We start from the raw sequence: 21,437 nt of genomic DNA, 5'->3' as shown, positions 1-21,437 counted from the left end.
TTTGGTATCTAAAATCTTGCTCAAAGCTTTTTAGTTAAACAAAAGATTAGAAGCGGAAATAATCTAATGTCTGAATGCTAACTGTAGAACTAAAATGCCTTTAATTAATTGGTAAACAGAAAAATGAAATACATCTAGAAGAACTTTCCAAAATATAATAAAGAATTCAAATGTCTCAAATTATTCCACAAGCCTAACAGATGTAAGCATACAAAGCAACAATGCTTAAAATTAAGGGAAAGGTAAAAATCTTAAAGACTGTTGCACAGTAAGTAGAATTCCTTCTCTTTAATGCCTATCAGAATTCTTTAATAACAGTCCTGTTTAACTTAACTGAGACATCAAGGAATAAAATACACTAAGCAGAAACTGAAGCTTATTCCTTTCTATCATTGAAGGGATAAGGCAATACTTGTAGCTCAGTTACCCCTGCAGCTAGCAAAATCTTTTTCACCTACCTTGAGAAGAGCCATCGTCCTCTTCATCCAGTGTAAGATCAATGACACCTCCTGAATCGCTTCCTGTCACCTTCCCGCTCTGAAAGACAAAACTCCTTCATTTTGCAAAAGCAAATCCAGGGAACACAGGTGGAAAAGGGATACGAATTGAACATTGAGAAGGAGAGGTCTCAGAACTGATGCACTTATTAGAAAGGAACTGATGAAATGAGCAGGAAGAAGAAATTTCAGACAAATTTGCCAGGACTTGAAAAACAGGCAATAACCAAATGACTGTACAGCGGTATCAAGTATTAAAGTATTTTTAGCTTCATAAGGAATAAAAAACCTGATGACCAGTTATTTATACAGCATATTGTTATTTTGCAGGTAAATAAGTAACAATTTGGTGTTATTGAGTATCATTCAATTATATTTTAATCTGGTTGTAATTTCTGCTTTCTTCTATAGTAGCATAACCTTTTGACAGAAGAGTCACCAGAACAATGTATTACTTATCTTGAGACAGCTCGGCCCATGTGCCTTTAAAGAAACTGACTTCACAATCAGAAAAAGGAAAAGCTACACTGGAACCTGTAATGCTTATAAAACACTAATCAAAAAACTCTAACCGTATCCAGGTTTTAAAAGTAATTTCATTACTGTATTTTTATCCATTATCACAAATTTTAGCATTTTGTTATTCTACATATGAAGCCATTTGTAAACCATCTCTTTAAAGAGGATAAAGGGATCTTTTAAGCTATTGTGAAGGCTAAATGTTATAAAAAAAACCCTAGAGAACCACTGAACAAGATTCATCTTCTGGATCAATTGCTGTCTCCTGGCTGTTCAGGCTGGGGGGAGGCTGTTTTGGTTTTGTAGAAGAGATGATAATTTATTGTTGGACAAAACTGCTACCAATTTATGGTTTAGAATGAACCAGGTTCCCCAGGACAGACAAAGGGTTAGGAACGCAACGTAGTTATCAAAATCTCATAACAATTAACACGGAAAAAAGCGTAAGTTATCGGCACCACGTGGCCTGTACAAATGCCAACATGATAAATCCTACGAAGATCAGAGATTTTTCTGCACAGACAGATGGGGACAGATGCAAAAAACCTAAACACTGAGATTATCTGCTCTATGTATCTGCTCTGTGACCTTTCCTTTGGGTAAAACTAAGCATTTAAGGAGGTCCTAAAGACAATTCTCACAAAGACAAGGCTTTCAGGAGAGGGGAAGAGATATCGGATGATTACTAAACGTAAACAAAAACTGTGTCCAAATTATTGGTCACTGAATTTGGAGTGCCTGACATGACTGATCCCTTCATTACATACCAATTATAACCTGATTTCTTCTTGCCTTAAGTTCTAATGCTGCCACTGATGAAATTGTGCTAATAACCTACATGATACACAATTTCAGAAAGAACTATCTAACTACTTGGGTATGTTCACAGGTGATAGAAGTGATCTCTATAGAGATTCTATCTTTGCTATACACAGAGAAACAACTTTTGGATTTATTAACCGTATAATTCTTTGGTTGAATGATTTTTATTTCAAAAACTTTCCAGCTTCAGTTTTCTTGGTATGATGAGCTGATTTACCCACTTGAAGCTTAAGATAAAAGGCTCATTCGAATAATCAATGATTACTTGATTAGCATGAAGTCAAGAGGAATTTCATTCCAACTTGATAATCTTCCCAGTCAATGATGTGTATTTTTGAACTATGGGTCTCTCTGCCAGAAGAAAGCAGACTGAAAAATGGAGACTGGAGAAAAAAACCCCAACAAACCCACTAAGCTATTCATTTCTTCCCTCTATAAAATACATTAGTCTGAAGTAATATCCTTTCATTTTTCCCTCTGCAAGGAAAAATTTAAATCCTTAAAAAAATACTCTCTAAGAGAACTAACTGTTTTGAAGCCCTACTTAACCATGCCAGCTAAGAACATTCTTTGAATTTCCAAGTCAGCAAGCATCACTGCATGTATTTTCTATTTCAGTGTCTCTGGAAGGCCAAAATCTTGAGTTAGTTAAACAGGCAACTATTAAATGATAAATCCAGTCAGCTGACGTGGTCTCATACATGCACTTCTCAGGAGGAACGACCTTCTTGTAGTTAGCTGTGCTATTCAAAGCTTTCTACTAAACAACTGTGGTACCAACCTCCTCAACAGGAACTATCTGTAAGTAGCAAAGTTCTTTCCACAACCCACACTAGAAGTTGCAGATCTGCAGAGCGCATTTTGAGTGGTGCTCCATGGTACATCCCCCAGAGTCCTGGTTCCAGGGCACATACACATTCCAGATACTCCAAGATGCTGTACTCCACGCACAGCACACCCTGAAGCCCTCACTCCCCAGCTGCCCCAACTAGATTCTCCTAGTTCACCAACCATGTATCTCCCTTGAATGAAATTTAGGGGAATTTCTCAGGGAAATTTTTGTTGCCACAAGAACTTGTGAAAACTCCAGTTTACAACAGAGCTGTGTTTGAGGGAAGGCTAGAAACAACTGCTATTGCTTCTGTAAAAAGAAGGGAACGGGATTCTAAGGAGGAGACTGCCGTGTCACACATCAGAGGAGGAGATTCAGACATGTTGCTCTGAACAAAATTTGAAACCAGCTTAAGAAGGCTCGCAGCCCTGATGAAGGTGAAGGGAAGCCTGATACTGGACTTTCAGTCACGTATGAACCACCTTCACACAAGTCTTTCAGCTCCTAATATTAGATTTCAGCAAGCGTTTGGGCAGAAACTGGTAACGCAGAAAAGCAAAGTCAAAGCATTCTGGTCTGCTACTGGTTTTTCTCTCTCTCCAAACACAGGAAGCCAAAAACCTGAACCTGCTTCATCTGATCTCTGCAGAAGAGCACAGATGCAGATGATGCAATCATAACACCTTTTCATCAGTACGGTCACACTAGAGAAATAGTTAAAACCATTTAATGAGAACCCAAAACATACGCCTGGTGCTTTAGTTCAGATATTGCCTAGCAAGATTGCCTAGCAAGTCTGAAAAACAGACAATTCAGTGGCCTTTGAATATCAAATAAGCTGGAACAGAAGTAAAATACTCACAGTAATACGAAGTGATCTCTATCTATTTAAAGATCACAGTTACAAAAAACCCAAACCAAACAAAACCACAACCCTCAAAACCACCATTTGATCATTTCTCAGAACCAGAGCACCAGTCTCCAAACAGACCAGAAGTGGGACATAAATCCGATTGTTTACAGCAGCATCTGGGTAGTTTCTAGTTATCAAACCAAAAAAAAAAAAGTTTACATTGGGTTTTAAAAGAAATGTAAACTGCCGAACTCCCTTTTCCATCCTTCTTAACAGCTCACTTATCTTAATGTATATGTCTTTAAACTCCAAGTAAGTGGAAATCCTCCAAAATACTGTCATTCACACTGCCATTTTGGACCTGTTTTATCCACAGCTGATGAAGTAACTTTGTACAACCTGGAAGTTGCAACATCACAAACTGAACCATACAGTTAACCATGTTTTATAGTGCATATGGAAGATAAAATAATGGGAAGTATGTATAAAAATGAATGCAACTATTCAGATTTGTGCATTTTTCTCCACTTGAATTAGTACTAGAAATTCGTATTCCTATGTGTTCTACTAGCTGCAAAACTTTTGCTGAAAAGTGATCTAGAGGACTGATTCTTCTGTAAAAGAAAAAAAATCTGAAAATTTTCAGGTATTTTTACCATGGAAACTACTAGAAATAGTCTTTAATTTCTTACATGAAATCTCTTTTCATATTACAGTAATTACACTTCAAGTCAGGATCTTCTACAAAGAATTGGTAAAAATGACCTATACTCAGAATTTCATGCTTTTTCCGCTGCATATACTATGACAACAGAACACCTGCTTTCTTACAATCCCAGCCACAAAAGTATTTTTAACAAATAAAGTACTGAGAAATAGATGTACTGACAAATAAGATTTACTTGCGGGGAGAAGTGCTAGGAAAAAGCAGCAGTCGTACAGTTTTCCTTGAGGAAGAAAAGAATTGCACAGTAACTTTCTAGAACCAATGCCATATGGATATTATAGAAATTTGAAAAAGAAGTACAGTAGAAAAATAATTCCTAGAAGTAATAAAAACCCTGGAACATGGTAAAAATGCATAAATACAGTCAACAGGGTCACCTGAATTTGAAGTCATGATTAAGATTTGCAATTAAACCGATGTGAATGCTGTGTAATTAAGAACTTTCTTCTTTCATTTGGAAGACTGTCATTATATCCCATATGTCATTGACTGCAATATCTAATAATTAACCTACACACTAGAGTCAATAGTAAATTAATAAAAGGAAATCAGAAAGGAATCAGCCTTGCAATAAAATGAAGGGCTGTCTCTGGTGCTGAAGTGATTCTGAAGCAGTTTCCTCATCTGCCTCTGGGAAAGTAGGGACACCAAGACAGGCTGCTACCTTTTTTCTTTTTACGTTTTTCCACATGCTGAGACTATTTCACACTGTTGTAAAATACACTGTGGTGGGAGAAAGAATATCACCTTAGCTTTGCTATCCAGCAAGTTTTTCAGCTCAGCACTGCTGTAAATCATGTTGATTTATCATTTGTAACTTTGAAAAAAAAAAAAAGAGAAAGAAAAAAGGGGCGTGTGTGTGTGTAAAAATGCTATTCCAATTCCACGAGGAAAATAAATACAAGGAAGGAGACTGAATTTAAAGGCCAAAGCACATATGGCAGACATGAGGTTGAGAAAATCTCCCATCATAACCACAACTGTGAAATTTAACAAAGAAAGGAGTAGTTAGAACATCACAGCACATACACGTCAACGGCAAACTACTGAAGAAAACTGGGAAAGAAATCTCTAAAACTCAAATTGAACAACAAACGTTAGCTCTTACATCACTTTATATAACAGCACAAATACACACATGCACATGTATTGTACCACATGAAAAATCAAAAGGTAAATGTTGGTATTTTGAAGAAAGTTCTGAATATGTACTTCTCTATTCATGTATGATATATACGATTTAGAAAAGGTTTTGGTATTATATAACGCCACGGTTCAGTTCATCACACAGAGATAACAATGCTATTCATTGTAATGCCACCTGCTTTTCATAAAAGAACATTTCAGTATGTAGAAGTGAAAAATGAGGGGGGAAAAAAAATGCAACAACAAAAAAATACAGTGCAAAATAAAAATTAATTCCAGGGTAGTAAAGATCAAAATTCTGAAGATTACGTGTGGCACACTGACACAGTGCAGACAATTTTATTATTAACCGTTTCTACAGTAACAAAACAGAAAAAATTCTGGGGGCTGTAAAACAGAAAATCCATGAAGCATCCCACCACCACAGTCATACACGACGCACCACGGCGTTATATAATAGCAAAATTAATCTTACATTATGGGGAGCGATGTTGAAGGTATGTCCTGGGAACTGGGGGTGTGTGTGTGGGGAGGGTGGTGATTCTGTGTTTGTATGCATAATTGTAAGGCCCATAATACGTTTTTAGCCATCCATATACAAAAATACAGATTTCAAACACAAATCAAAGCAGTGTGGAAATTATTTTTTTTAATACATTTTGAAGCATATTTCAGTCACTAACTGCTTCAATGTCAGACTTATCACTCCTTAACAGTTATTTTTTCCAATGCAGTAACTCCCATAAAATTGAAGTAATTATTCCAGCCTTGCAAAGCTGTCATGAAAATTTATTTCACCAGGTACTAAATGTATCTGTCATCTCTTACCAAAATGAAAATGATAATGCAATAGAGTCACCATTTTACTGAGATCACAGTGTGCACTAACAAAATTTCACTGGGCTGTAATATATGTTTTGATAGTGTGTGGCTGCGTACTTGTATAATACTCAAACACTATTAACAGACATTTTATGTATTGCATTTACAACATTCCTCTGTTCCCTTACTCTTAATCAGTGCTGCGCAACACTTCCTACAGAACAAGAACATTGCAAACATGGAAAAAAAAAAAAGAATAACCAGTCCTAGTAACCCCTATGTATTATATACCCTCTCACTTCTTTGGTGCGAACAGTAGACATTGGTTCTGCCACCCCTATTAATAAAAATAATAAATCAAGAAGGCTGCCAGAGATTGGTTGCCAGAAATGCTGGTTTTTAGGCACTAGCAATAATAATCCCAACTAAAAGCCACAAAGGAACACTTGACCCAATGCTCAAAGTATTTCTCTACTGCTGTGACTTTGTTTTTCCATAATGAAACAGTTAAAAGGGTATATAATAAAAACATACATACACTTGTGCCCACACACATCTCTCTACTGGTTCTTACTCTTTTAAGGTGAAACATCTACCTTGTCTCCCCAGAGCCCACTGAGAGTTTCCCAGCAGTATTATGTGGGATGGCCATCTTGGATGATGGAAGATCATCTTATTAACCAGTAAATGTATTCTATTTATAGTACTTTTCAGATTAGTTTAATGCAGCTTTTAAAAGCTATTATCCATGTCTGGTGTAATGATATAATCAGTTAGATTGTTTTAATATTCCTCTCAATTTTTTGGCTCAAAATGACAAGTTGGAGTCTACAAAACACAAGTCTATTTACTTATTGAAAGCCACTCTCAGTAACTGAGAGTGCTCTGGGTAGCACAGATATGGTCTCAGGGAAAGACAAACCACTTTAAAAAATGAAATAAAAAATTATGTGAAAAATTCCCACCAGGACGTCATGTAGCTGAATTGAGTGGCTGTTATAAGGAACAAAATTCAAGTGAGTCCATTCTTGTATGACTTTTAAACTGTCCTGCTAACATCTTTACAATCTACATTTCTAATTAGTCTCAGGTAAAGGTTCCACCTCACAGATGAGAGCTAGTTGCATTTTAAACAGCACAAACACAACCCAAGGGTCAGAGACAAAAATCAAATATCCTGTTTTACATATATAATTATGCACGTTTATTTCCAGTGACAAAACCATGAAATGCAAGGAAACATTCATCAATAATGTTTCAACAATATAGATTTAAGAGCTGCTTTTAAATCATAAGCTGACATATCCACTTTGTTCACATTGTTTCCCAACAGACATTCACAAAGTTTGTTACACATTGCAAAGTAAAGGGATAGGAGTTATAAGTGTACTTTATTAACATTTTACCAGATGAATTTCCAATAGTCAGCAAAATAGCTTCAAGTAAACTGTAGTTCAACCAAACAAATCAAGGCATGTCAGAAACAATGGGAAATGGATAAGACACTGGTGGATTTCTCTTTTTGTTTTGTTTTTTTTTAAAAAAATGGTATTAGCTGAAAAGGTGAAATGCACAGATGAAATTTAGACTGAAAGAAGATTTAGTCCATAAAAGGATAAGGTGCACCTGCAGTGGGGAACAGGGAAGAAAGGACTACTCGCTTTACCTGGTGTTTTAATAAACATAACATAATCATTCTTGAACAGACTGACTTTACGCCAGCTATTTTTAAAACATCCAACCCCATTCAAATTTGTTCACTATTATTTTACGTCACAACATAATAAAAGCTGCTTTCATAGATTCCCTCAGTATACCATAGCTATATTTATATATTATATATAATATATATAAATCCTGTACCTATAACTGGGATTCATAATAAAATACTTAAAACCCATTCTATAGATTTATTATATAATTAAAAATGCCTTTGCCTCCATAACAATAATATTTACCCAATACATTAAAAGTGCTTGTCATGTCTTCAGAAATGCAATTCTAGGACCTGAGGCACTGGATCAGCTGTTGGTAGAATGACTGGGATTGAATAATACTTAAATTTCTGTGTATCCAGGAAAAAAAAAAAAAGTTGTGAGACTAACACAAACATAGCAAGATGCCCCCTCCCACATCCCTGTAGCCATTCCTTTCGGAGCAAGAAGCGGAGGAAGGCTGAAAAAGGAGCAGCAGTAATACACCAAAACCATAAGTCCACGCTGCTTACTGAAAACTTTGACTATACTGACCTAAACAGTATATAACTATTGAGAAGCTGATAGTTTAGGATAACCAAAAAGAGATGTACCAGACTAAAAACATAACAAAGCCAAGAACACATTCAATTTCAAAACATCCTTCCAATGCCTTAAAGTATTTGACATTGTGCGCAATGGAGCTCTTCAGGAGGCACAGAGAAAGTGCAGACAGTGAAGAGTATTTACCTTCTACATCACCACAGTGTAGATCACAGTACCTTACAGGGGGGAGGAATTACTTAAATAGCAATAAAAGACTAAAAAAATGTAACATATTGTAAAATACTGCGCCAACTTAATAAAAATGAAAAGTAATTAGGGTACTCCTTGAAGTAACAGCAGAGATTTCCAAACTTATCAGGAAAAAGCACAGAAAACTCAAGTTCTAGATTCACAGTACCAGTACCAAAGCTTCATTACGAAAATGAGATGCAAAACTAAATATATGGATGTATTATATAAAGTTCCAGTCATTCCCCACTGTTTTCAGAGTCACCTCCATCAAGGGAAATGGAATTTAATCAATGAAATGTCAGCCATTATTTAAAAAATTGGTTTAGTTGACTTGGTTACAGCTAAGTGCAGGGTTTTTTTTCCAACCGAAATGTTCTTATTTTAGGGAAAAGATCTAATTAGAAAATTCAAGAGCGAGAGATGATGAATTTCTTTCAGAGTTTATTTGTTATATTCAGATTTTTAAAGTGAACTCTAAATTATGATTAAGAATTTTGTATTAAGTTTATAGCTAAAGTCTAAATTTAAAGTTTAGACAAACAAAACTGTACTTAACCTATTGGTTCACCAACATGCTTCACCTATAATGGAAATATAATGGAAAGGGAGAAAAAAAAAAAAAAAAAGAAGAAACTCAGTTATCCTGCTGTTTGAGGTTCTCTGCTGATACTGCCACTGAGGAGTCCAATTCATGTCCATTTTGATAGAATTCATGATGCTCACACAGCATAAGCAGTACTGCAATAAACAGGATTGACTTGAAATTTTATCTCAGTTTTAAAAAAAAAAAGGAAAAAGAAAAAAAAAGAAAAGGAAGAGGCCCCTTGCTGCCCACACTACTGTACACATAGCCGAAGTTCGCTTTACGTAAGCAACAAAACCCCCATTCCGTTTGCCTACTTCAGCTTTTCTAGAAAGGAAATAACATGTAGAAAAGATTCATTTAACACTGGGTGGGAGGGGGAACAGGAGAAAGATTTTTCAGTTCTGGAAGGTTAGAAATATATTCTATTAATTAGAATTAATTCAAATATAGCGTAAAACTTAGTGAACACCGACTCCAGCTATTGTAAAGCAATAATACTTCCAGCCCAAACCAGGAATGCTTTTTCTCATTTTCAAAAAAAATTTCTCCCATACAAAAGTAAAAAGCTAGTAATACTGCAGTCAGTAGCTTTGAAGTATCAGGTTCAAACTGAAGGTCATAAGAGGAGATTGTATAGTTTGGTACCAACAGAATTAGAATTTAACAAATGAGAAGCCAAAAATAACGAATTATGAGCCAACAGAATGGAAGTCAAGTTAGAAGCCAAATGGTAATTAAAAAGAATCATATACACACACACAGATTGGCCAAAAGAGTCCCTTTTTCAGTTTAAATCACCAACTAGATTTGTGTTAGGGAATAAAACTATCAGCAATATGCTGTCACAGTAAGTTACCTAGATGCGGTTGGGACCAGAGCAGGGCATGTGGTCAGTATGACCACAGTATGCAGCAAGAGGGAACAAAAAAGAATCATCTCCTGGCAACATACTTTTCTTGTTTCTGCAGGATAAGTGTTCAACGCCAGTATGCTGGATCAAACAACTACCTGAGAAAAAGTCAGGATTTTTTTTTTTTTTTTTTTTTTTTTTTTTTTTTTTAAAAAATTATACATAGCCATCTTGGTGAAAGTTCGGAGTAAGTCTCTTCAAACAAGAAATTAGGTTTGCTAGTCTGGCTGAATGAATTCTATGAATCCCTAAAATTTGGAAATCTGTGTTACTAAAATATCCCGGAATAAGTAACTGCACACTTCTATATTTTGAGAACTGTTTGCCCTTCATTTTTTCTTCTCTCTAGCCATTGAAAAGGACTACTTTCTCTACCATTTCCATCTGATTTACTCCAGGCTTGACAAAATTGAAGTCCTGGATCCACGATTTCCTTCCTCTAGTCATCTGTGTCGTAAGTTAACGCTGCAACTAAGGAAGTGTAGGATTGTGCAGAAGTAACTTCTATATTAACAATTATATCTGATCAACTAGCTCAATCATTCTAACAGCAGCAAATAAAAGTGACTGTAAACACAATACGTAAGATAAATATAGCACTTTCAAAACCTTTTAGTCTTTAACATGATCCGTCAGAAAAATGGAACACTCTGTGCTGGTCTTACGCTTTGGAAATGTGATGCAGTAAGTATGAATAACCTACCCAAGGCCACAAAGGTAAACATTATCAGCCAAGATAAAACCTCCAAAGTTCAGACATTGAGTCCTCTGTTCAGACTACAACAAACTGATAAATCTCATTTGATATCTGAAAGCCTTTCACACCAAGGAAGTTCTCCACAGAATTAAGGGTTTATCGTAGTCAATTTGTTATTTCAGATGGGATTTTTCTCCATTTCATCCACTGCTGAGCAACACACACGCTTTCCAGTGAAGTCCTTAGTGTGATAAACCGTGTGTGGGTTGCGCGTGTGTACACGCATACACACATGCATTTGAAAAGGACAGAATCATTCTTATTTCATTCAGTTAATATAATGGAAAACAGTTTACATGCTACACTGTTTCTTCTTCCAAAGCGGACCTACCATAATTTGTGATCTGATGACCAGTTTTCCATTTTTATTTACAGGAAGATCTCTCTATTTGTCAGAATCTCTGGTGAAAACCATGGCATAGAATAGCAGAGACAAACCATGAGTTAGATTCTCAAGTGTGATTCATTAAAAATGAACTACGACTAGTCCTCCTAATTTGTAATCTTTCTTCACTAAACAGCCTTTCAAACTACAATTTCATTTCTCTGACAAAATTCACATCCACTATCCTGAGGATTTCTAACCTGTAAAAATCTCCTATGGAAAATGTAATGGTAGTATCAGTTTACTATAGTGAACTCATCTAAAGAAGTTAAAACCAAAAATAATATTTGGATAGGGTTTGGTGGGGAAGAACAGGATGTGCTTCTTGTGAATTATACTATACTGACAAAGACTATGCTGACTACAGTGCAAAGACAATGTGAAATGTAATGGAAGGGGTAGGTGAGAGGAAGTACAAAAAACCCCCTCTCACAAGATAAGCACATACAGAGTCAACACTTCAACTCTGATTACTCGCCTTTGAAGCAACAAACCTGTTCTCAGCTCCAATTTTGAGAAAGTTTTCCCCATTTCATGCACAACTGCAGAGATCCTAATTTTAATATTTTTTTTTTATCAAATAGTGCCTTTGGAGAACAGAATGACTGAAATCTTAGCCACAAATTTTAAATCGGAAATGACCTGCTATGCAGATTTGTAGCTCACAGAAAAAATAAATTCAGAAGAATGTTTTTAAAAAATAATAATAAAAAAGGCACAATCCTCTGGTAGGTCTGATAACAATTTGAATAGAGAGGGTGACAGTGGTCAAGCAATTCCAGGTGTTTTCATGCATATGTATATATTTGTAGTGTATCTGTGTCTATTTCATTGAGCTTCTACTTTCTCCATGCTCTTCAGTAATCAAGTACTTGATTTGTAAGATGCTACATTAGTGCCAGCAGGCACAAAATGGTATAATAAATACACTCTTCACAAAATATAAAAGCCGTGCACTTAGTGAAGAAAGCACAGCTCTTCAGCTAAGTGGAAATCAATATCTCCCTTTCACTTTTTTTAAAATAGCTCTGCTCAGCCACTTAAGAGTCCCAGCTGCCACAGAAAGTCATACAAACTCCAAGCCCTGCTCTGTTTAAGTTTCTGTTCCATAGCTCACTTCAGGAGTGCGAACAGGATACTTCTTGCTGAACTAGACCGTAAGAAATTCCGTTAGTAGACCAAGTGAAAAAACAAATCTGATAATTTTTCCATTTTAGCAATTCATTTGAAATCAGTTCCATTACAGAAGCATCAAGTCATTGGTTCTTGTTTTATCACACGCTTTATAAAGACAGGTTCGTTACAACAGCCTTGAATCTTCCCACTGGCCATGTTCTTGGGGAGAAACACCTTGGAAGAACTGTGGTTCAACAAGACAGGGCTTTTGGATTTGAGAGATGGGTGTCCCTCAGGGACTGAAGTCACAGAACTGGTGTCAGCTGGCACCACAGATTTCTTAGGGAATAAAATTTTGCTTTGTTCTAGAACAACATGGTTTATAGAAGAGGTGGAGGCACCAGATAGCGATTCTTTTATCGCTTCATTTGGGATCTTGCTATATAGGTAATTGGGGGAGTTATTCTCCATTATATCTGACCAAGCCCTGTAGCGAACTTCCGCAGCTCCCCAGTAGTGTCTAATAGCAGACTCGGAGCGATGGCCCGTCACTGCCATTATTTCTCTAGGCCCCAGTCCTGCTTCGCACAGTAGCTGGATGGTGGTAGTTCGGAGCGAATGATTGGTATATCGTTGAGAGAGCCTGGCTGCCACACTTATCCTGGGCATCATGGTACCTAAGTAGTTCACACCCATCGGTTCTCTTTTGTACCAGACAGGCTGTTCTTGCATTTGCTCTGACGTTAGCTTTAAAGGATGCAGGTAAAAGGCAGGGGGCTCTGGAGGCAACTTAGACAAATAAAGCTCCAAGGAAAAGACAGGACAGTTTGGGTCCCCTGGCATATCATACATTTTACCCATTTTATGAGGATCTTCTCCATTTTTTCCTTTGCCAGGATACCTAAACATAGCATATCGACGCCCGTTCTTGTCCTTCTCAACAACAAAAGCATCTGGAGCCAGATCTCTTAAAATTTCCCTCCCTCGTTTGGCAAAATGCAACTGCAAATCAAACCACACCTTGTTGACGAGTGCCAGCGGGCTGTGCAATCCCAGCACACCGGATTGTTTAATCTTACGTAAGTCCTCAGCAGCTATAGGAGGATGGTGGTGAGTCTCATCCTTCCCCTGCATGCGCAGCATCTTCAGCACGCTCACAAATACCATGTTTGCACTAGCAAACTCTTTGTCCTTCATTAAGCAAATCTGGCGATTATAAGGTGGCATTTTGAGATGCCGGTTTAAGCCAGCACGCATTGACTTGTAGCTTGCCACACTGTAGGTATTTCCATCATGATTCCTCACTGTGTAATAAAACTCTCTTAAGATATCATTGAGTTCACTTACTGGGACCAATTCAAAGCTGGGATCCTTGCCATTTTTGGCCAGCCATTGTTTTAATAGGTTAGCTGCCCAGCCAGTCTGCTTGTGGGTGTTTTTGATGCTCTTAGCATCCTCTTCCTCTTCCTCCAAGCCAAAGAGGACATCCTCGGGGAAGTTAAAATTCGTCTGTGCTGCTTCTACCGCTTCTTTATTTTCTGATGAAGTCTCTTCCTGTTTCAACTGCTTTTCGAAACAATTGATCAAAGTTGTACCATCAAATATGCCACAGGTATACGGCACACAGCGAACTACTTTTTGTTCTGAGAGCTGTGAAGTGCGGAGTAATACATAATATTTTGGATTTTACATAACAAAAAGCAGGTGGCATTAACTGGATTTTTCAAATGATATGGCATGTCAATTCCATACCTCACTAGCCAATTAAAAATGCATCAGGTCCTTCTTTATTAACCATGGCATTACACATGCTTTAACTGATTTTACTGAAAGCCAACCTAGAAACATACACTATAAGAGAAGACTGAAAACCGGAAAGCATCACGTGTCTTATTTCCCTCCTGCTCACCTTCCATTGCTAAATACCACTATCACACAATCTGTCTTTCCAAAATCTTTTCCGGGTTTCAGGCTCTACCGAAGAAGAAAAATTCCAAAATATGCAGCTTATATTGAAAACTAAATGTTAAAACCGTCTATCTGTCATCCATTCTGGTACTGAATTTCCTACATATCAAGTACTGACAAATGTTTTAATAGCTATAATCCACAGGTATCTTTGAAAAATGAAGTTTCAAACAACCATTCTTTATGAAATGCCTTAATAAAAAGGTAGAGTGAGGCACAGTTTATACTCTTATAATACCAGTTATCTTTGCCAGACTATTTCTGCGACAGGTGAAAACCAGAATCTTGTCCAGCATATTTTCTTCTTGCTTTGAAATACAATTCAGATTTAACTGTACTGTGAAACACTACCAAATGTGGGAATTTTGGCTAGAAGAAATTAATTTTATACCTCTAAATAAAACAACTTCCAGTTAACAGCAATGTAACTATGAGGTGCTTTGTGAAATATCTGTATGCAAAAGTAAAATTAATTATGAATAATTTTAAATAGCTTAATGTCAACCTTTAAATTTCAAAGCAAGTTCAACAAATCTTATACGAGGAATCCAGAAGTACTGCAAGTTCTCCTTTGTCATGAAGCTATTCCTGAAGAAAGTTTCTTTTCCTTTTTTTTTTTCCTATGACATGAGGCAATGAAATATTAGAACCCCAATTCTTATTAACTTCTGGATCAGTGCTGAAATGAGAGCGCTGCAATAATTTACAAAATATTTGTAGCTTTAAGTTCAAGCCCTTCAGACAAAAACTGGGCAGGGTTTTCTTTTGTATGTTAGCTCTGTTGCATCAGACAAGTTTTTAGTGTGCTCCTGAATTACTAACTCATCTACTTACATAAACTCCATCAGAAAACTTCTGAAAAGATTATCAGAAGCTCACGCTCCAAGTAATACTCTGGGTCAGAAGAAGAAGAAAAATACAAATGGACAGAAACTAGAAAGGATGGCACAAAAAAGAAACTAAAATTGTTTCACTACGAGCAATAAAGGTGAAGAACTTTTCTCCTGTGGATTGTAACTTTAGGATTTTATATAGAGACATAATCAACAACCTACCTGTGTTGTTCCCTCAGCAGTTCGCTTGTTTGCCGAAGTATCTGTTGTTGGCCTGCTTGTCTGGTTTTCTGAGGGGTCAAGAAATTGTTCATTTGCAGTATCTAATCAGCACGAGATATTGCTATCCACTATACAAATTTGGAGGCAATATTCAAAATTGTTTGATACTAAACATTCAGTATGTGGCACATTAAACATTTTCCAGCCCTAATTTTCACTTGTAAGTATTCAAGCTTGATTACCAGCATTTTTCAGAGGGAACAGAAGATACAGAAAAGCAAAATGGCACTTTCCAGCCTAGAAGTAGTACATGTTCCTCTCCCTGGAAGTCTGACAGTACACGCAAAATATTTTATGAACAATTCCCTTGTTTACTGGAGGACAAAGCGTAACTCCAAATCCTCCTCTCTCTGTATGTAAACTGACAAGATATTAAACTGAAAGAAAGTTACCATTATTCAATGTTTTTGTACAAAAATTTGACTGAACAAAGGATGGTTAAACAGACTGAAAATACCTAACTGAGGCGATTTGTGCAGGGAGACTGAGTATTGTCTCAGCCAAACACATATCTACACTAGCAACTATAGCAGAAGTTGCTGGAGTATTTAAGGTAAAAATTTAGATTCAAATTCTCCCTTCTCATTCCTTTGCATTTTAACCAGACCTTATCACCAACAGTGCTCACCCAAAGCAGTCTTTCAATTCTAGTGAGAAAACCACTAAGGTATATACACTAAGGCTACATGAACTGCAGAAAGTAAGACATTTTTGGACACACAGGCCCTTCCTTTGGTCACTGTGCCTAATCTGTCACAACCCTTTTTATGTTGCATTAAATCATTATATTAGCTTTAGAGCTAAAAATCAAGACTAAGGATATAACTGTCCAACCCTATGGAAGATGTATTTTAACATAGGTAACTTAGAGATGGGAAAATTAAATAGAACCAGTTCTGATGTCAAGCTCTGCTTGACTTCATTTTAACATTACACTGTGCCAATGAGAAACTTGCTATAATTCCAACTCGCTCAGAAATCTTGAGGACCTCTTAGAAAAAAGTCTTCAAGGTAAATCAAAAGTGCAGAGAATCATCATGTCATGGCCAAAGATGGAAAGTATGTTAAATGGAAAGTATTTTAAAATAATTAATCTAGATACCATATTTGAACATTCATAGTGTTCAGAGGTTTTATACTAAATACAATAAGTGTACTTCATTGGAACTACGGTAGTATTCAGTTGCGTTTTTCCCCCCATTGTGTTTACTTTTAAGTGTTGTGAAAATTAAGTTAATGATTATGCTTTCCTTTCAGTATGTCCTTGCTTAGAAAGGCAGCCAGATTATTTTGAGAGGCTGTATTAAAAATAATATACCAATTTGTTAATGGCAGAATGGGAGTTTCTGATTTCATGCTAGGAACGCTATAAATCAAGTTCTAAATAAAAGAAAGCTTACAGAGCCATACTGCTGACTCCATCTAAGGAGAGACGATTTCCAACAATGGCTGAAACACATCTATGACAGAGATGATTTTGATCTTGACAATTTCAACAGAAAGGCAACCCAGAAAAAAAAAGCCATCTCAATAAAATACACTAACAAACAAATTTCCACAGGAGTGGAGTTTTGTGTTTCCCTTTGACAACTGTTTTCCTTTCCCGCTGTCAACATTCAAGCACAACTTACCAACTCTGGGTGCGGTAATGGTGGGTGGTTCAATGGGAGCTGTACTACTAAATGCAGAGAGGGGAATCTTCATCTGTAGGGGAGCTCGGCTGTTGGTAGCATTATAAAGTCCTGAAGTACCCACTGTGGGCAAAGAAGTCCTTGTGGCCTGGGCAACAGGATGTGCAGTGGAAACAGCCTGTACAGCCAATGTTGTGCCTATTGATCCAGCACTGGCTGGAGAGTTCCTTTGAATACCAGGACTGGGCACAGACGGGCCGTTATTTGGTTTAGTTGGGTTAGTTGATGCCAAAGACACTGTAGTTTTGGTAAGGCTACCAACTGTAGATGAGCTTTGTACGGATATAAATTCAACGTTGCCTGACTGTTGGTTAGTTAACAAAGTCCCTGTGTGGCCTTGCAGGAGCTGAGGCTGGGATGACACTGCAACAGGTACATGCAAGATTACAGGCAAAGACTGCAATGAGACAGACACTGACTGAGTGCTGCCACTGGGCACTTGGTTAGTGCCTACAACCGTAGCTGTGTTAGCTGCAGGAAGAACTGTTGTTGTCAAAGAGCTGGTGGAGGTCACTGGAGTCTGAGGTTTAGGATGTCCACTGACAACTGTTGGAGGAGCAGCAAGACTGGACGCTGTCACTACATCAAAAAAAAAAATATTAAGAAAAATAAAATTAAGTATTTGAATCAAGTGGGAAGTTTCATTCCAATACAACAAATGGAAACAATTTACGATGAGGATGGTGAGTCACTGGAACAGGTTGTCCGGGGAAGTTGTGAATGCCCTATCATTTTAAGTGTTCAAAGTCAGGTTGGACAGGACTTTGAGCAACCTGATCTAGTGAAAGATGTCCTGTCCCATAGCAGGGGGGTTGGACTAGGTGATCTTTAAAAGGTCCCTTCCAGCCCAAACCACTCTATGATTCTGAGAAAAATGTTGTATATGATTAACTGTTTTTCAAAGAAAGGCTATCGATACCCTTTTTCTGTCCTACACTCGTAGAACTAGCCTCGTTAAAGATACAGTCAATATTGTACTTCTGTTTGAAAGAACTATATATAAATGGCAAAAAATTAGGATATGCCAAAAACTATGACACAAACAGGCTTCAAGAAAGATCCAAGTTCTAACTGTCGAAAACACATGAAATACAGCATTTTAAACACTCATTACAGAAATGGTAGAACACAAGAGAGGAATGGTGGAAAACACAAGAGAGGGAAAACTAAGTCAGTTATGACTAAATTGCTTTGTATAGGACCTTGTATCCAGAAGGTTCTACTGAAACCAAGGATTAATGTGTCAGAGAAGGTACTCGCTTTTATGCAACAACATTTCAGGATTAAATCTATAGATCAGGAGCACAATATGATACAGAAAGCCAGTATATGTCTACTATGAGATGATTCTGTGGAAAAGATTCAGCACTGAATATTAGATAAACTATTTTTAAAACCAAGGATGTGTAACTACAACGAATGTAATTAACAGTGGTTTTGATTCTACGCTCTCTATAAAATTCTAATCTAGGAATTCCATTTTCCAACTTGATTTCCTTAAGAATTAGGGCTTATGACTTCCTTTAGTTCCCCATTCAACCTCAGTAGCCATTTAGTAAAAGGGAAGCTATTAGCACCCCACTATGATCAAGTACAAAAAAATGGCCTGCGAGTCATATGCTTCACTTCTCAGCAGCTGAGAGATGGCAAGTTTTGCTGCCATACCCAGCAAGCAGTCTGCTGAAGCATCTCATTTATCCGCATGTTCTGGTTGGCCAAATCAACACATTTTTTCCCTTACCTAGTAAGGGAAACCATGACAGCACACTACACAAATATAGACTGGGAATGTGGTAGGAAGCTAAAAAAAAAAAAAAAAAATTTTTGATGCCAGAAAAAAAAAAGCAGCCATAAACCCCAGTTTTGCTCCATTCAGTTAGTTACTTGTTTAACGGAAACCAGTAAAACTTTTAAGAAGTGTGTTTATAGTCCATAGGCAGTTTCTTACCTGCATTCACAGGGGCTTGAAAAGTTGCTGGTGTGCTCTCTCCTATATTCCTCTTTGACTCCAGCAACTGCCTCACTGTGCCAGCATTCCTATGGAACAAAGTTTCAGTTAGCATTTCTCCAAGAGCCACACCAAGTATAATCATGAACAGTACAATGATGACAAAAACCTTTATTTTACAGCTATTCCTTTAATTGAGGTTTTCTAAACCCATTTATTTTCTGCCCCTCACGCAATTTTGGATATTCCCCTACTGAAAAAAAAAAAAAAAAAAGCAGCATTATTTGTAAATTTTCAAGTGCTTGCACCAATTTTGCCTTTCACCATGAGAATCTTCCTTTCTTTGAAATTAAACTTTCATTTTTATCCATTATTTTTTAACTGCTGAAACACCACTCATCTCAGTTTACCTAAAAATGGATTCAATACTGTCCATTTACGACTTCTGTGAAAGAAAATCAAATTTTGCAATTGAAGAGCAATGAAGGAAAAGAAAGAGCACTTTAATTAAAAAAAGTACAGGGATTATCCATTAGATTAGATATCTCAAGTGTCCTATTGTAAATTTTAACATAGTCTCAGAGATGTGGTTTGCTTACCGGTAAGTTGCATTGTTTGTGTTTGCAGTGTCACTTGCTGCTTTCACTGGAGACAGAGGTGCATTTGGTGCATTCTTAAAAAAAAAAAAAAAAAAGAAGAAGAAAAAAAAAAAAAGAGAGCAAGAGAAAAAAGCCATAACAAAACAACCGTAAGTCAGCTTGCTAACTCATGCTTTCATTATATTGCATATTCATTCACTTCTATGCGAGACATACATTTTCTAGAGACAACAACTTGACATGTTTTACAATCCCCCAAAACCTCCTTGGTCCTACCTGCCTCCCCCTCCTACATACTTCCTCTTTATAAGCCTCTTGCCGTCTGGTTTTTATAGCATGAGAATCAAAATTTCTTCTTGAATGTTAGTGGACTTTTAGCTTCCAATTCATTAATTTGAATTAATCAAATTCCAATTTGTTTTTTCAAAAATATTGATCAAAAATATTCATTCTAGACACAGAGAAAGAATTCCTCTCCTCTCCCCCCTCCACCCCAAAATCAAAGTAGTGGGATTCACTCGTATTTACTAGGTACTCTTCATATTGAAGTAAATTAGATTTACTTACATACAGTTTAAGGTGCTTCCATACTAACAATGCCTAAAGAACATTCTGTACAAATCAGAATTGCATAACAGATATTTAAAGGCTATTCTTTCATATCACTGCCTTTACCAAACAACACAATCCTACTTTGTGAACACCATTGAACAACCAGGTCCCATCTTTCTGCATATAAAATTTCTTTATTTTTTGACACAAGGTTTAGGCTAATTCAGAAAAACAAGTATAAAAAAATCCAGTTCTTACTTCCTGTCTTTTCTTCAAGTCCTCCCTGGCTGCTCCAAACCGCTTTGTCAATCGAGCAATTTTAGCCTAAATGGGAAGAAGACGAAAACAAACAAACCCATAAATATCCTCTCTAAGAACTATCAAAGAAATTATGCAAACTAAAAAAAATATATAATTAAGACATCAAGTCAAAGGCTATTTTCATATCAGGGGAAATTATTCTTCCTTGAAATGCAGAACTACTATATTACTTCAGAGCAGCAGAAAGACACACACATGCATCACAATAAAGGTAGCTTAGAGACAACTTGAATTATTTTCCTTCCCATTCACAATTGCACAAACAGAATCCACCTTGCAGATGTTCACGCAACATTCTGCATGAATGAAAGCAACTGAAAGCATTTGGCTGTTTTAATGCTTTATGTACCAACCATATCGAAAATGCACCCCTATTTGCCCTTCATATTATCTGCTCTTCCCCATTTATCATATTTCTCGCTCTCACTGATACACATACCACACACACAATACTGTCAGCTTTGTTTTACTCTGATGTTCAGGTGTCAGGTTCATTATCTTCTTAAGCACCGTTCTTACATCTCGTCTTTTACCTATTATGTTTCCCTCAATATACTACTTGGTGATCATTCCTTCTCTAATTACCTAAGCATCCTAATTTACCCTGTCTAGGTTGCAGTTCTGATGGCTGACTTATTCTAGAGGCAGTAGCTGTGTCACTTGTTCAGGTGGTACAAAAGCAGGTACTTTTTCTTTTGCACAGAAAGAAGAGTTAAATTCTTTTTACGAACTCCTGAAGACACTAGGTTAGCACTAGGAATGGAAGTTTTAAAAAAAAT

The 21,437-nt window shown here is 36.8% G+C and overlaps 1 protein-coding gene across 20 annotated transcripts in view; it reads right to left on the bottom strand.

Moving 5' to 3' along the window:
- The window catches only part of ATF7IP (activating transcription factor 7 interacting protein), a 102,341-nt gene that overhangs the window by 15,539 nt on the left and 65,365 nt on the right, over window positions 1–21,437 (bottom strand). For 10 of the 20 annotated variants that reach the window (XM_074577172.1, XM_074577190.1, XM_074577181.1 and 7 more), the window contains exons 6-11: window positions 20,596–20,661; window positions 19,786–19,859; window positions 19,187–19,275; window positions 17,179–17,817; window positions 15,488–15,555; window positions 459–537 (exon numbers count right to left, since the gene is read on the bottom strand). In XM_074577172.1, the coding sequence (XP_074433273.1) occupies window positions 459–537; window positions 15,488–15,555; window positions 17,179–17,817; window positions 19,187–19,275; window positions 19,786–19,859; window positions 20,596–20,661 (1,015 nt within the window). Of the gene's footprint in view, window positions 1–458; window positions 538–557; window positions 14,031–15,487; window positions 15,556–17,178; window positions 17,818–19,186; window positions 19,276–19,785; window positions 19,860–20,595; window positions 20,662–21,437 lie in introns of those variants that run through there. The other 10 variants (XM_074577079.1, XM_074577087.1, XM_074577127.1 and 7 more) reach the window with 2 other exon arrangements.

Source organism: Larus michahellis, chromosome 1, assembly GCF_964199755.1.
Source record: "Larus michahellis chromosome 1, bLarMic1.1, whole genome shotgun sequence".
In the NCBI taxonomy this organism is placed as follows: Eukaryota; Metazoa; Chordata; class Aves; order Charadriiformes; family Laridae; genus Larus; species Larus michahellis.
This window is presented reverse-complemented; position numbering and strand designations above follow the sequence as displayed.